General features: G+C 42.8%; 1 protein-coding gene across 5 annotated transcripts in view; it reads left to right on the top strand.

Annotated features, from left to right (window-relative positions):
• TGFBR1 (transforming growth factor beta receptor 1) overlaps positions 1-15,243 on the top strand; it is a 458,152-nt gene extending 442,909 nt beyond the window's left edge. For all 5 annotated transcript variants that reach the window (XM_077491981.1, XM_077491983.1, XM_077491979.1 and 2 more), the window contains one exon: positions 13,661-15,243. In XM_077491981.1, the coding sequence (XP_077348107.1) occupies positions 13,661-13,786 (126 nt within the window). In that variant the 3' untranslated portion in view covers positions 13,787-15,243. The remainder of the gene's footprint in view (positions 1-13,660) is intronic.
• Positions 15,244-16,486: the final 1,243 nt, after the last annotated feature.

The following is a 16,486-nucleotide window of genomic DNA, read 5'->3' as shown; positions in this document are numbered from 1 at the left end:
ATTTTTAGCCCAAAAGCACCTGAAAAACGCCCCAGTCTGAAAGGTGTCTGTTAGATTTTATGAGATGAAGGGGGAAAAATTTTTCTTTAAAAAATCGGCCTAACATATCGGGCCAAAAAAATCGGCATTATATATCGGCCGCGTCGATTTCTAAATATCGGCATCAGCCAAAGAAAAACCCATATCGGTCGACCTCTAATCTGGACGACCTGTTGTTCTTTGTGGACTCCAGGGAGCAAGTGGCGACAAATCCTTCAGGTATTACAGACACACCTCAGGGACCTAGGGTGGCTCCTCAACCTGGAGAAGTCAAATCTAGAACCAAGTCAAGAAATTTTTTCTGGGTTATACAATAAATTCAGTTCTCCAGAAAGTTTTCTCACCACAGGTAAAGTTGGAGAAAATCTTTTCTGCAGTAAAGCAAATTCAAACATGTATCTCAATTTCAGTTCAATCCGACATGAACATGGACTTCTCACGGCATCAATTCCAGCTATACAGTGGGCCAGAATTCATTCCAGACTGCTCCAGCTGAACATCTTAGACATGGTCGCATCAGATTTCACTGGAAAAGCAGATCAGACTTTCCTCAAAGTTAAAACGAGCACTCTGGTGGTGGAGGGACTCAGCAAACCTGATGAAAGGTCTTTTCTGGGTCTTTCCACTAGACAAGCATCTAACAGACGCAAGTTCCTGGGGTTGGGGAGCCCACCTGGATGGTCTAACGTCTCAGGGGATTTGGTCCAAGACAGAAGCCCGAAGATCATCAAACTGGGGGGAAATAAAAGCCATCATTTTCAGTCTCCTAGCTTTTCAACAAGCAGTGAAGGGACATCACGTTCAGGTCCTTTTGGACAATATGACCGCTGTGGCATATGTGCTCAAGCAGGGAGGAAGCAGAAGCAGAGGACTTATGGAACTAGCCGGTCAACTACTTTCCTGGGCAGAACAGAATGTGGCCCCTCTGTTGGCATTTCACCTAAAGGGTTCTCAGAATCTGCTAGCAGACCTACTCAGCAGAAGGAGGGTGGTGGAAGCAGAGTGGAGCCTGAATCAAGAAGTCTTCTTGATGATCTCCAGAACATAGGGGCAACCCCAAGTAGACCTGTTCACCAGCCAACAGAGCTCAAAGGTTCAGAACTTATTTTCTCTTCACCGAGAAGACCAAGCCAGATGCCCTTGCATACCCATGGCATGGCATTACTAACTGTGCTATGCTTTCCCCTCTTCCCTTTTGTATTAAGGAAATTCAGAGAAGAAAGAACCAACATGATCCTGGTCACTCACTTTTGGCCAAAAAGACCCTGGTTCACAACATTACTAAATTTGGCCACAGAACCTCCTTGGAGGCTGCCGCTCAGGGAGGACCTTCTAACACAGGGCTCTGTGATTAATCCATAAGCAGACTGGTTACATCTAACCGCTTGGCTTCTGAGGAAGATCTAAAATCCAAGGGTTTATCCGATAAACTAGAACAAACACTACTTTCCAGCAGAAAGGAGGTAACTCGGCCATATACCTGAAGGTCTGGAAGAAGTTTAACCCTATAAATGTTCTGCTCCGTTTGGTAGCGCACACTTTGAGTCACACTAACGCATTGAAAAATGTGGACTTTAAAGGGTTAATTCCTATTGTACCTCTAAAAGATTTTAGGTAAAAAGTGTTATATCAGTCCTTGAATTTCTCCATGATGAAATGGAAAGGGGACTGGCAGCCAGCACCCTAAAAACACAGGTGGCCGCTCTGTTTATTTTGAAAAGACTCTATCCAGAGAAGTTTTCATTTCAAGATTCTTCAGGGCACTAGCACGAAATAGGCCGGTGGCCCTCAAATTTTCCAAGTTGGGACTTATCTATTGTTTTACAGGGTCTCATGGGGGCTCCGTTTGAACCCTTACAGGAAGCATCCTTAAAAAATTTAGTTCTGAAAACAATCCTCTTAGTAGCCATTACCTCGGCAAGAAGTCAGCGACCATCGGCCCTGGCAATCGAGGAAAATTTTCTTAGTTTTTCCAGACCAAGTGGGCAGGAATGCTGGGTCTGTCTGAAGAATCAAAGTTTCTTTAAACTTTCATTGCTCACAGGAAAAAGTGTTGCCCACTTTCTCCTCGACTCCTGCCAATACAGGAGAAGAAGTTTTCCATACTTTGGATGTAAGGAGATGCTGCTTAATTTTTTATCAATCACTAAGGAATTTAGAAAATCAATTGTCCTCTTTGTGATTTTCTCAGGCTCACGTAAAGGGGAAAAGGCTTCCAAAAGCACACTGGGCAGATGGCTTAGATGGGCAATTAAGGACATAACGACGCGCCCAGGGCCACCCTGGATCACAACGTACTGAGAGAAGGTGGCGCCAATACTTCACACGCCTGTGGCGTGTATTGGGACGTGACGTTCGGTACGGAGATGGTGTCACCCTCTTTAAACAAAACGATCTCCCTAGCATGCCGGGCGGAAATGACATCATAATGCGTGCGTCGATGGCTGATGCTGGACCGCAGCATGCATAACAAACCGGGCGGAAGTGATGTCATGAGGCCGGCTAATGGAACCATAATCACAAGAAGGCAAGTAACTGTACGCAGTGGAAGAAAAACCACCTAAACACTACAACTGAATGGACACAGTAATAAATCGGGCAAAAAATAAAAACTCTCAATTGAGAAAATCCAAAGACATTCGTTTTTTGCATTATAGGGCACAGCCCGCAAAAAAAAACAAAAAAAAAACACAAAGATAGACTACCCCGTATGTCCGACAATTGGCAAAATGTAAAGGCCTGAGAGTCTTACCATTCGGCAATATGACTCTCTGTTCTGTGTTAATAAATTGACATTGGGGGCAACCCCCACATTTGAAAGAGCCATTTTTTTCCCCCCAATTGCTCTCTTGTTTTTTGCATGTATTTTATGTGGTTTTAAAGATTGGTTCTTTACATTGTAGAAATATCAATATGTCATTGAGTCTATTGCTCTTCACCCCTGATGAAAGTTCTGTGATACCAGCAACTAGAAACACGTCGGGGGTGGGTGATATAAGAAGAGTATTTTAATTTTTCATTCATTGGTTTGTCATACAGATTTATTTATTTGTTAACACACCATTGAGACACTTAGTTAATGAGTCTTTTTGGTGGTATTTTGTATTCCTGTTGTAACCATTAATAAAGTATGTATATGTTGTCAATTGGTGTTGGTGGTCATTTAAAATCCCACCCATTTAGGAGGTCTTTTTTCTCTTTATAGTGTAATAGGGATGGGACCACCTCACCAAATCTCCTTGATCCATTGTTAGCCCCCCCCCCCCCTTTTTACCAGGTTGTCCTGAAAGGCTCTTAGAAATACCGTCACCGGTAAGTCTAACTATGCCTTTCTTTTACGTAAACTTTTTAATTATAAACCAAATAGCATAACGACTGCTGACTGGCTAGGGAAACTGTTTGCCTCTTCAACATGCAGATGCTATTATAACACGTCTTTTTTAAAGTTTAATACTACCGTATCTTACAGGAATGTTAACAAAAACTAAGGCACACTTAATCTATCAAAAATAAAAGCACTAAATGCAAAGTATCTTGTTTCAAGAATGTATTACCAATCCATAATGGAAAACAAAAGGAACCAGCTTTCCCTAGTGACTATACCCCAACAAATGCCCACAATTCAGTGAAGTTCAGAAGTCTGTACCTCTTCTACCTTAACAGACAGAAAACACTCCTTGCAGGCTAACCCACTTGTGCATAAAATGCTCTCCCCATCTGTTTCCTACAAAGTGGGGTGATGTTTTCTGTCATTTACAGATCTTGTGGATATTTCCGATATTATGGTTTGTGATGTTGTAAATAGAGTTCAACTCCCTCCTCCCAGTGTGTTTTTTTTTTTTTTTTTTTTTCACCTACATCTGACTCCCCAAAGGCTGACAGATATGTAGTTGGCCAGAGACTCCTGTTGCAGAGCATAACCGTTGCTGAAAGAGTCGGAGGTTTTTATTTCAACCTTTGTTCTCCAAAAAAAAATGGGTTGCAGCACATTAAAATTCTTGAAGCTTCAGATGTAGTAGATACACACTGTCCTTTCTCCATTGCTGCATGATAATTGTGGGCCTAATGGTTGCTTTTGAAATAACTAGAGGATTCTGGTGTGGGAGTTTCTCCAAAATGGGGCAGGTCACCGGTTTCCTTGGCCAAGATAATAAAGCTGAACTCTTGGCTGCACATGTCTGTGGGCTGAGTGTCTCCAGTGCTGTGTCTGGGAAGGTAATCCCTATCCACTTTGATAAAAGATCATGACAAGAAGTGTGAGCCTTTCGTTTGAGGTATCCTAGGCTTTATGCCAGCACATAGTGCCTGGATCGGAGAGGAAAACTGACTTCCCATCAATATCCTGGAGCTTCGTGCCAAATCCTCACATTGGGTTCTGTCTCCCCCTGTCTCTAGTCCTTACACCAAGATTGTTTTTGTCTTAGGTGGAGAATGCTGGACATGAATCTCTTGGCTTTCCATTGCAACAAGAAAGCAAGAAGCTTGGACAAAGGGCTTACTCACTGACTGATATGATTTTTTTAATGCTATTTTTCTTGAAAAGAAAAGCGTACAGTAATGACATGATATAAGAAAGCGTATTGAGTATACATGGATACATAAAGTAGTACAATGTCATGTTATCAGGAATACAGTGAGGGATAAAAGTATTTTCAGATGTTCATTAGCAAGCTTTAGACAGGCCTGTACATGTGCTTTCTTGAGCAGGGGGACCTTGCGGGTGCTGAAAGGTTTTAGTCCTTTCAGTGCATAATGTTACCATTTTTTTTGGTGACTATGGTCCCAGCTGCCTTGAGACCATTGACCAGATTCTCCAGTGTAGTTCCGGGCTGATTCCTCCCCATTCTCATGATCATTGAAACTCCACAAGGTGAGATTTTGCATGAAGCCGCAGACCGAGGGAGATTGACAGTTTTGTGTTTCTTCCATTTGTGAATAATCACACCAACTGTTGTCACCCTCTCACCAAGCTGCTGGGTGATGGTGTTGGAACCCATTCCAGCCTTGTGTTGATCTACAATCTTGTCCCTGACATCCTTAGACAGCCCTTTGGTCTTGGCCGTGGTGGAGAGATTGGAATCTGATTGCTTCTGTGGACAGGTGTCTTTTTATACAGGTAACAAGCTGAGATTAGTAACACTCCCTTTGAGAGAGTGATCCACTCATTACCTGTATAGACGATACCTAGGCGCCAGAAATGTTGCTGATAGGAGATCAAATACTTATTTGAACCATTAAAATGCAAATTAATTTATACATTTTTTGAAATGCGTTTTTCTGAGTATTTTTGCTATTCTGTCTCTCACTGTTAAAATAAACCTACCGTTAAAATTATAGACTGATCATTTCTTTGGCAGTGGGCAAACGTACAAAAACAGCAGGGGATCAAATACTTTTTTCCTTCACTGTAACAAAAAATAAATAGAATGTATACAATCGCGACACTAGTCCTATTGTAATTGAATGTTATTAAAAATTACATTTCTTTCATTCATTGACGGGCACAGCTCCTTTAAAACTTGACCTTAGGGTTATATCGCCACCTTCAGGAGAGGACTAGGCAGAACATGTAAAACATGTAACTATAACCCCTCACTCTGCTTCCTACAGCTCAGTTTTTTTTTTTTTTTTTTTTAGTGTAGAAGGACCTGGCTCCCTGAGGGGGACCATTGGTCCTAGGATTTTTTTTCCAAATTTTTTTGAACCTGCGATCTACAATCAACAGCCGTGCTTGGTGACAGGCTGGATAATATAGATCCTTGTAGTTTCCCCAGCCTGACTATGAAGCGTGAGCAGACCCTAGCTACGCGCTGGGTCGGCCACAACATGCCCATTTCTGGTACAGTGTGCCGTGGCCGACAGCCCCCCCGTACTGCTCAGGGGATGGGTCTGTGGTGAAATGCGTCCATCGGTCCCGACAGGAGGGGTAAGTACGGCTCCACCTGTCTCAGCAGGATGGAGCAGCTGGGCATTCCCTGGGAGGTCACATAGGGGGTCTTTCACACTCCATTTCTTCTCTCCCTGTCCCTCTTTCCCTCCCTCCCTATACTGGGCCGCTGTGTGACTGGGCATGAGGTGCAGTGCAAGTACCTGGCCGGGGGGCTCAGGGGCTTGGCGGGGGGCTGTGCTGGCTGTTGCTGGCTGTCCATGTGTACAGTGAGGATAACTCTCTGTCCGGGTTAACGCAGGAAAAGGCAAGCAATTCACCAGTTCCTGGTACAGCACTTATCACAGCAGTGTGGAGTACGCTGAACAGACAGGATACAGCAAGGGCATCTGCAGAGGTGGCGGCCCTTTTTAGGTCCTGCAAACTGGCCCGCAACTTATTTAACTTATTTTGATTTTATATACAAGGAATGGGGAGCCGCAATAGGCCTTTTCAGTCCCGAGAAGGATGCCGGTGCGTTACCCCTTTAAGGAGAGCCTCCTAAAAAAATGGGCATCTCCTCTGGTCGTTGACCCGGTTAAATATCGCGGTTAAATAAAGTAACCACAATTCCGGCAGAAGGGACTCCTGTCTCCAAGGACCCTACTGATAGGAGGGTCGAGGCGGTGGCTCAGTCCATGTGTACGGTAGTGGGGTCAGCGTTATAACCAGTGTTGGTGTTGCAGGCGTTAACTGAAAAAAAATTGCTTCACCGGGAATTGGTGAAGCAACAGACTTCCCCGGTCTACGTAGAACTGGCAGACCTGTTGGTGCATGGCCTTAAGTATGTCTGAGTTGAGGCCCTGGACAAGGTCCCCCTGTTCTCTAAATCATCAGTATCAGCAGTGGTGCTACGGTGCTTGATGCTGGTCTTCAAACCAGGCATCCAAACAAGCACTGGCGGATTTGCCCTTCCAAGGTCAGAGGCTATTTGGAGCCTCGCTGGATGACATTATTCAGAATGTCACTGATGGGAAGTGCACGTTGCTACCACAGTCCAGGAAGGGTAAGGAGCCATGCCAGAGGCATGGGCCCACTCTTTCCACTCTGAAGTGGCTTTTCAGCCTATCCCGGTAGGGGTCAACTTTGGGAGTTTGTAGCTTGGTTAGTACTATGAGTGTGTGTGGGGGGGAGTTTGGCGTACAGTCAGCTCTGGGCCATTGGTCGTGGGAAGAATCTCACCTGCCGATCAATGTGTTCGAGCTTCAGGCGATCAGGCCATGCCATTCCATGGAGTCAAAGAGGCTGCAGGGGCGTCCAGTCAGGATCCAGTCGGACAATGCCACGGCGGGGGCGTATGTCAACCATCTAGGAGGAACAAGGAGCTTAACTGCAGCACGGGAGGTCAATCACATCCTACAGTGGGCAGAGTGGTGTGTGCCAGCCTCGTTGGCCGTATACATTCCAGGCGTAGAAAACTGACATGCGGACTGTGTTGTCAGATGCTGGACCAAGGTGAATGGTCTTTACATCCGTATGTATTCCGGCTCATTTATCTAAGGTAGTGCACACCAGATGTGGATCTCTTGGCATCTCGGCTTAATCGGAAGGTACAGAGGTTTGTTTCCAGAACGCGGTGGCTCCATGGGGGCTTTATCCCCCCCCCCCCACAAAAAACTACTGCCACACCTGCTATGCAGAGTGGAGGCCGAGGGGATTCCGGTGACTCAGATTACCCCAGATTGGCCTCGGAGTCCTTTGGTACACCGACCTAGTACGACTGGTGGCGGATGTTCTTTGGTGGCTGCCTATGCAAGAGGACTTTCTGTCGTAAAGGGCCGATACTTCATCCTGCTTTACCGTCACTGTTTTTAAGTGCATGGCTGTTGAAAGCCAGGTGTTAAGGGACCGAGGTCTGTCCGACTCGGTAATTTCCACTATGCTGAGGGCGCGGAAGTCATCTTCTCTGAAGATTTATCATCGTATGTGGAAGACCTACATCTCCATGTGTGAGGAGATGGGATGGCACGGTTTCCAGGCTCCTGCTATTTTTGCAGCGAGGAGTGGATCAGAAACTTGCCTTAGGAACCATCAAAGGGCAGATGTTAGCCTTGCCTGTCTTCTTTCAACGTCCCTTAGCGACTCACTCTTTGGTGAGTACATTCGTACAAAGAGTTTTGGCACATAGCCCCTCCGGGTCGACTACCTCCATATGATCTGAATCTGGTACTATCGGTTCATCATAAACCGCCATTTGAAAATATTAGGGAAAATCCCTTGTTGACTCTTTTTTGCAGAAAGTAGTCTTTCTAGTGACGATTACAGCTGCCAGGATAGTTTCTGTATTGACGGCTTTGTCGTGCAAACCCTACATGGTTCTCCACAATAAGGCAGTTCTGCGTCCGCAGCCCTACTTTCTTCAAAAGGTGGTTTCGGCCTTTTGTCTAAATGAAGATGTCGTGTTGCCATCCCTATGTCCTAAGCCGACGCATCCGAAAGAAGTTGCTTTATATTACTGGGTCGTGGTCCGGGCTCTACAGGTTTATCTGTCTGCTATGGCTCCCTTCCGGAAGTCACTCTGTCTAGGTGGCTGGTCTGAAAAAGGTCTGGCGGTCTCATCGACCACCGTCTCTCGGTGGAGCAGACAGATAGTGGTTCAGGCTTATGCCTTAAAAGGATGGGTCTCCCCCTTTCCTGTCACGGCTTGTTCCACCGGGGCAATTGGAACCTCCTGCGCTTCCCGACGTGTTTCTGTCTCCCAGGTGTGTAAGGCAGTGACTTGGTCATCCGTTCACACTTTCACTCAATTTTACAAAGTTGACGTGAGCGCATCCTCAGATCCTTGCTTGGCTGCAGAGGTTTTTGCAGTCGGCTGTGTAAAGTTGAAATTTACACCTTCATTGAGTTACAAGTTATGAACACATCTTTGGATGCATACGTGGCTGCAGGTTTTGATGGTGGCCGTTTAAGGTGGCAACGCCTCTGTTTGAGGAGTCTGCCTACGATACAAGTCAGATTTCATGCACCCCCTGCAACAAAAATGTAATTTTTGATGAGTCGCTCTGAAGTGCATGCTGCAATATACAAACTACTATTAACTTGTCTATTCCCATAGTTGGCTAGTTTATAAAACCGCGCTAGGCACACTATCAAGTTCGTTATGAAAACACACAAACTGCTGCTAGTAAAAACAATATCTTATTTATTTCCCAAGGAATTAGGAAAGCTAACATAAAGTTAGAAAATTAAAAGACATTACAATATCACAAGGCTTACAATCAGAACATATAATACAAGAATATCAAAGATACCCATCACAAGGCCCTCCGGGAGGCTTTGTAGCATTGGCTAGGCTCAGGTGACAGAGGGCCATCGCCATGATCCAAAGGGTTTTATACTTTGATCATACACCATTCAAACACAACTCCATTGCCATCCCATCTAGACTTTTGACGAATCGCAGTATTTATGGGGCAGTCCTTCTAAACAGTACTGTCTGTCCTGCTGTACTTTGGCATTGTCCATGTCAATCTTTAGGTGCCTGTGATCCTTTGATCTTTGTCTCCCACCGTCATCAATCATCCTGTCAGCCATGGCCCCTTTCAAGTTTGCGTTATAGCAGTAGATGATCCGGAGCCAAGAGTTGAAATGACATTCCAGACCACCCCCAGGAAAGCAAATGCTTAGTTGTAAAGAAACCCTTTTAAAATTGTAAGGATTAGCCTGGGTGATCTTTGGGAATAGGAAACGGATATGTAACAGATTTATGACAGATCCAATTCAAACTCTCAATTGTGCCAACACACCCATAAATGCAGTAACATTGACAGAGAAACTCCAGAAATATGACACCAGACTCTATTGTCATCCAACACACTCCCAGTAGGAACACGGCTAAAGGGATACAGGCCCAGCACCTTTCCTCATTAGTGACCTTCCGGTGTACACCTGATAAATAATTATGAAACCACTCCCATTAGACCCACTCAGCAAAGAGGCTCAGAGGAACATACAGGGATTACTTAAGAATAACAAAAAGGTAGGAATCTGCAACAAAGGTTGTTATCCTTGCAATGTACATAGATCATCCAGAGGGGAATTTATTATTTTTTTTTTTTCCTCAAAAGTAGAGTTACTCTTTAAAGGAGAAAACTTGCGAGTGCCGTATAGCTTTAAAAAATGTTGGTGTAGATGGATTGGCCTTGGCAAATAATTCCTTTTGGAAGTTTGTGTTTAGAAGACAAATGGGGATGGGGATTCGAGATTGCAGCTCGTCTTGCAGTGGCAAGAAATTGGCAATCAGGATGCGTGTCACTACTGTTTGGAGCTGTTCAGGCCAGGCAGGGAGCAATAAACCCAGTAGTAAGCCCAGTGGAGACAGGAATGGAAATGTCACATAGGGAGGAGATAAAGATAGCTGTTTTGTCAGTAACCTTTGATGGTTGGACAATCCCACCAGATGAGGTGCAGTGTTCCGGTATTGTCGCATCCTTTTCCAAATTTCGATGAGGCAGTGGGGTATATAGCTGCCAGTCTATCTGGGGTGTAATACCATTTGTGGAATGTTTTTTCTAAGGCTTCCCAGCGGGTAATGCAGTGGGATAAACGGAGGGGGGTTGTAAGGGTCTGGTGCTATGGTTCAGTAGGAGGTGGATTGACTGTGGTCCAGTATTTAATGGAGGGAGAGAATAGTTCAGAGGATGGCATGGTAAGCAGTTGGCTTAAGAGATTACTTTGGCCATGGTGTTCCTGGTATCATAGAATCTCAACAGGGCAGATGAAAAAGTGTTTTTGACCATTGCATCTTGGATAGGAGGGATCTTATCCTTAAGTAGAGAAAGAATGTTCTGGGAGATGGGCTATATTTCTGTTGCCGATGAGAAAAGCAGTGTATTCCTGTTGTGGATAAGAGTATTCCAAGATTGGTTACCTGCTCCCCTCCAGGCCGAAAGGGATAGGTCTGTTGATAAAAGTTCCACTGATTCAGTTGGTTTAAACGGTAGGATGGTCAAAGATAGTCCTTTGTTGAGTTCTGAGATCGCTGCACACACATAGGGAGGCGGTTGTAGTGCCCAATGGATGGTGTGCTGGTTTGAAGTTGAGCAGGGTGGCAGCCAAGGCAGTGGACTCTTTCTTTCCAGGTTGTGTGGTTGTCTGTTATGCACTATGGTTTCAGCTGGTCTAGAATTGTTGCGTGGTAGTATGCCTGGATTTTAGGTGCTCCCAAGCCACCCTTTTGAACAGGGGTCGTGAGGATAGATCTTTTCATCCTGGGGCATTTTTTGTATAGGATGTGTGGGAGTAAGTTCATTTTTACTTGAGCAATCCTGTCTGCCAGGAGGCAGGAATATGGCCCATTTCCTTAGATAGATGCAAGATTTTCTCTACAAGGTCATCGTAATTTATTCTTAGTAGGGTACAGCTCGAAAATGTTAAGCGTATTCCTAAATATGACAGGGAGGAGTTGGGAGCCCATGCAAAAGGGGACTCAGAAGATAGACTTTTATTTAACTAGGAGTCTAGACCTAAATGCACTTAGCCTAGTATAGGCCTAGTATGGCCATTAATATTGTTCCTGACCATCCGAATTTGCAAAAGCACCACTTCCATGTTCTCCGTGTCCAGTGAGAGAGAGAAGGCATCCGACTATGCTCCACCCATATGTAAGGTTGATGAAGCACCTGGTACAAAACCCACCTGATCTGGGTGGATAATCTGGGAGATAACTGTAGAGAGGCATTGTGCTAAAAGTTTTGCATACAATTTTGTGTCAGTGTTGAGGAGTGAGATTGGGCGGTAGTTGGCAGGTCTATCTGTGCCTTGCCTTGGTAGGGTAACTACCAGTGCTTCCAAGGATTCTTTGGGGATATTGCCCATAGACTCAAATTGGTTACATGTGTTGCAAAAATGGGGGGTGAGGAGGGCAGCGAAACATTTGTTGTGTAGGCCGTCTGGGCCAGGGGCTTTGTGTAGGGGAAGCTGCTTTATGACTTTGAGGCTTTCTTCTGAGTGTAAAGGTGCTGATGGGGAGTATAATTGTTTAGAGGGGAAGTGAATAGCCGACAGGACATTTTCAATATCTTCTTGATTAGGGGAGGTTAAGGGGTCTGTTTCTGCAAGGTTATAAAGGTTGGCATAGAAGCTGCTGAACTCGTTTGCAATGTCAAGTGGGTTACTTAGGCATTTGCTCTGGGAGTTTGTAAGGACTGACATTTTTTTTTGGAGAGTTGTCTTTTAATTTAGTCATGAAAGCTCTTTTTTTCTTTTTTTTTTTTTTTTTTTTTTTTTTATTGGCAGAGATGTAAGATTGTAATCTAAGACGTTTAATGTAATCAAATTTGGTACAGAGATGCTCGCTGAATTGATACTGAAGGTTTTAAGTTTTGTGGAGTAATTTATCAAAGCCCAATGCTTAAAAAAGAAATATGGGGAAAAAATATATAATATTAATGCAAAGGGTCTGAACTCCCCCCCTTCAAACCCAACCTCCTTTTGGAAGGAAGCATTATCACAACATGCAGATGTGCTCTGTGTACAAGGGATCCACTTCTCTAAAATCAAACAACCCTTCTGCAATCGGACGTTACCCACACTTTTCTTTGGAAATGCCCCTAAAAAGAGTCATGGCTGCCATAAGTGCATCAGTAATTTTTTTGCTGCATTATGATGCAGATGAAGATGACCGATATCTAATCCTTTCGGGGACAATTGAATAACTCTCCCTTATTGTGAATGTGTATGCACCCAATATAGCTCAGAAAATTTTTCCTCAGTTTAGGCCGATATGTATTCTTCTACATATTTTTGGTAATAAAAATCGCACTAAGCGTATATTGATTGGTTTGCGCCAAAGTTATGGCATCTACAAAATGGGGGGAAGATTTATGGCATTTTCATTTATTTTTTTTTACTAGTAATAGCGGTGATCAGTGATTTTTATCGGGACTGCGACATTATGGCGGACAGATCAGACATTTTTGACACATTTTTGGACCATTGGCATTTATACAGTGATCAGTGCTATTAAAATGCACGGATTACTGTGTAAATGTCACTGACAGGGAAGGGGTTAACACTAGGGTCGATCAATGGGTTAACTGTGTTCCCTAAGGGAGTGATTCTAACTGTGGTGGGAGGGGACTGGCTGGGTGAAGAGGCCGATCATTGTTCATACTTGGTATGAACAACAGATCCCTCTTTTCACAGCATGGAGATCTGTCTGTTTACATTGACAGATCTCCATTCTGTCTCTGTGTGGAGCGATCGCGGGTGCCCGGCAGTCATCGCGACCGCCGGGCATGCACATCAGCTCTGCCGTCGCACCCCCTAGTAGTCAAAAGGTGAACCGACGTACAGTTGCGTTGGTTCCCACAGGAGAGCCAACCTGCCACAGTACAACTGTGGTGGCTGGTCAGGAGAGGGTTAAACACCTCCCTTCTTAACAACCCCTCATTTAAGCTACCAATACAATCCGAGATTGAGAATTATTTCTTAAACAATGTGAACTCTCTAGCTAATCATGCCATAACTTGGAACTCTCACGAGGCTTGTCTGAGGTCTTTTCATAAAGCTTGGGGCATATGCCAGGAAAACTCATTCTTCCATCACAGAATCCCTATTAAAACAGATTTGGGATCTAGAACTAGCAAATAAATCATGCCCTGCTGTCATTACATCTGCTTTTTTTGTCTTTGTTTTGTTATGTATTTAACACAACTGATTGTTTTTCTTTCTTTTTATTTTTTATTCTACTAGGCATTGCGTGTGATGGCTAAAATAATGAGAGAATGTTGGTATGCCAATGGAGCAGCAAGACTTACTGCTTTACGCATCAAGAAAACCCTATCACAGCTTAGCCAGCAAGAAGGCATAAAGATGTAGTTTATCACCCTGGACTGAATTATGCTAAATTTTACCCATTTGGTTCATCTGATCTGAAGATTAATTGTTCTACCTCATTGAGGGAACGGCCCAAGATTGCTGCCTTTTTGAAACGTCATAGGATTAACATGAAGTGCGATGCATACATGCAGCAAAGTGTGTAGTCCTCGCTTTACTGTATCTCGATTTTCTCCATAATCTCCATTTTCCCAGAAGATTTTATAAATGTGTATTTAGTATTAATTTTAGTACCGACAACAATACGGATTCATCAATGCACCCCACCTTGTGCCATTTTTTTTTTTTTTTACTGTACTGGTGCTTTAAAAAAGTACGTTTTCTATTCAGGTAATTTCACAGCTTTTAAACATACTGCTCAAATACCGTATGTTTTCTGGATATCTCTTATGCAAGTTCCTTTTATATACAGTACAATACAACTTGCCTTCAAAATTATATGTATTACCAGTAAGTGCCACACAGTTTGTATGTATCAATACACATTTAAAAAAAAAAAAATTTTTTTTTTTTTTTTTTTAGTATTCAATATTATGCAACATTTAAAGTTGTACAACAAACATAGCTACTAAAAAGTAAAGAAAAAAAACATGTTTTAGGGTATAGTTCTTCAGTATTCTCTGAATTGTGAATTATCAAAATACAAAGTCCAGCAGCTAAAATTGATATAGGTTTTGAGTGGATGTTGAAGAGGGTCGGGGTTAGTAATAAATAAACCTTAGCACATGGTATACCTTGACATCATTGGTCCACATGAAGCCAGTCAAGATTTTAGCTGCCTTTGGGGGAGATGAGTGGCTGTGGCTGTGGCTGTAGCTGTTGGCTGGTATTGAATTTTCTGTTGCCCACCAAAAATAAATATCAGTTTTGGCTGGACTTAGACATTCACCATTTAATCTTTTTGTTAGTTATGTTGTAGATGTACACATTGTAAATGTGTTTGTCCTCCTATATAGGTACTTGGGATGATGGCACAAAATAAAAATTATACCTGGGGGTGTAAGAAAAGAAAATATTTATATGCACAAGACAAAAGCCACCTCAGCGTTCCTTGCACTTGCTGGCATTGCTTATGTTGACTGTTTAAAGCTGTATTCCTCATACAGTTCAATATTTGTGAAACCTTCATGTACACATAAATATTCAAATATGCTTTTTAAACTACCTACAAATGGTGCCAGATGTAAAAGAAAGCAATGATGCAGTTAAAGCCTAAAGAGGTGACCATAAGTAAATATAAACCATTAACAGCTGCTTATATATAGATCAGTGGTTCCAAAAGTGAGGTTTACTGGTTGGAGTTAACAGTATTATCTCCTGAAAGGTTGTGCCCATTGTGAATGTGCATTGGAAAGACTTCTAGAACTGTATGTGTATAATTTATTAGAAAAGACAACACTTTTTACTTTACATAAAGGTAAATATTTTGGTGGGCAGAATTATTTTTGTGTATTTCTGTTCAGTGGGGGAAGCTATTGGAGCTTTGCTTATTCCCAATGAAAACCCGGCTTACTAAGTGAGCGAACCTGTTTGAACAAAGACTGATGTAAGAACATTCCAGGTCCAGAACACTGGTTTGTAAAACAGTCCAGAACCTAATATCAGCGTAAAAGTCAATGATGCAGTAGAGATATCTGCGTGACTGTAAAGGAATCCACTTGCACCCAGAGTGACTGGTCCTACCACCAAAAATGCTCGCTCATTTCATTAAATTGACCCCTGAGCAAACAGAATGGTTAATAAGCGATTATCCCACCTCGGTGTATCACATAGGAAATCGATGGTTCTTTATGCTCAAACACATCCCAGTCACATGTGGATAAATAAAGACTAAGTGCTCTCTGCTTAATCTAAAATTGTTGACTTTAATATAAGGTAAAACAATTCTCTTGGGTTAACACAGTAGCGTTCTTGGGTTAACGATTTAGGCTAGCAGCAGGTGACATCACACGTACCTCCTCCTCCTATCTAATGATACATTAGCAAAGCAAGGATCATGTTGAATTTTTCTAACCCTCTGTATTTTAATGCTTGCTCCAATAATGCTCCAATAATAAGAATTTTTAATTATATATATATTTTTTTTTTATTTAAATTTTATTAATTTTTACATTTTAAAACAGACAGGGAGAGAAATTAACAAGATAGCGAAAAGAAAGGAGAAAAACCAAAAAAAAACAAAAAAAACCCCCAACAACTGTCCTATACAGTACGATTCATGGCCATTTATCTTGTTTCCTTTCGTCATACATCTTATCTTCTCTCCCCACCTCTGTCCTGTATATCCCATAACCACCCACCCTACCTCCCCAATATCTGTTGGCCCATCCTCCCCTATTTATTCTGCTAATGCCTGGATGTAGGTTTCAGTATTTTTGAATGATCTCCATTTTTTCCATGTTGCCCGATATCTGTTCATTTGGTTATTCTCCATTTTAATTAAATATTCCATGTTAATATATTCAATTCTCTGTATCCATGCTCTGATAGGAGGTTTTTTAACTTGTAACCAGTTTATGGGTATCAGAGCTTTTGCCGCATTAAGCAAAAAGGGTACCAGCGTGTTTATTTTTGTTCTAATTTTTATTTGTGGGTTACCACTTTTTTCTTCTACACAGAACAGACAATTCCACGGGCGGCATGGTATTTTTTCCCCTGTTATTGTTTCTATGTAGGCTAAGA

Source organism: Lithobates pipiens, unplaced genomic scaffold (assembly GCF_037356315.1).
Source record: "Lithobates pipiens isolate NorthernLeopardFrog02 unplaced genomic scaffold, aLitPip1_a1.2 Scaffold_19, whole genome shotgun sequence".
NCBI lineage: Eukaryota > Metazoa > Chordata > Amphibia > Anura > Ranidae > Lithobates > Lithobates pipiens.
The sequence above is the reverse complement of the archived record's forward strand: the minus strand, read 5'-3'. Positions and strand labels throughout refer to the sequence as shown.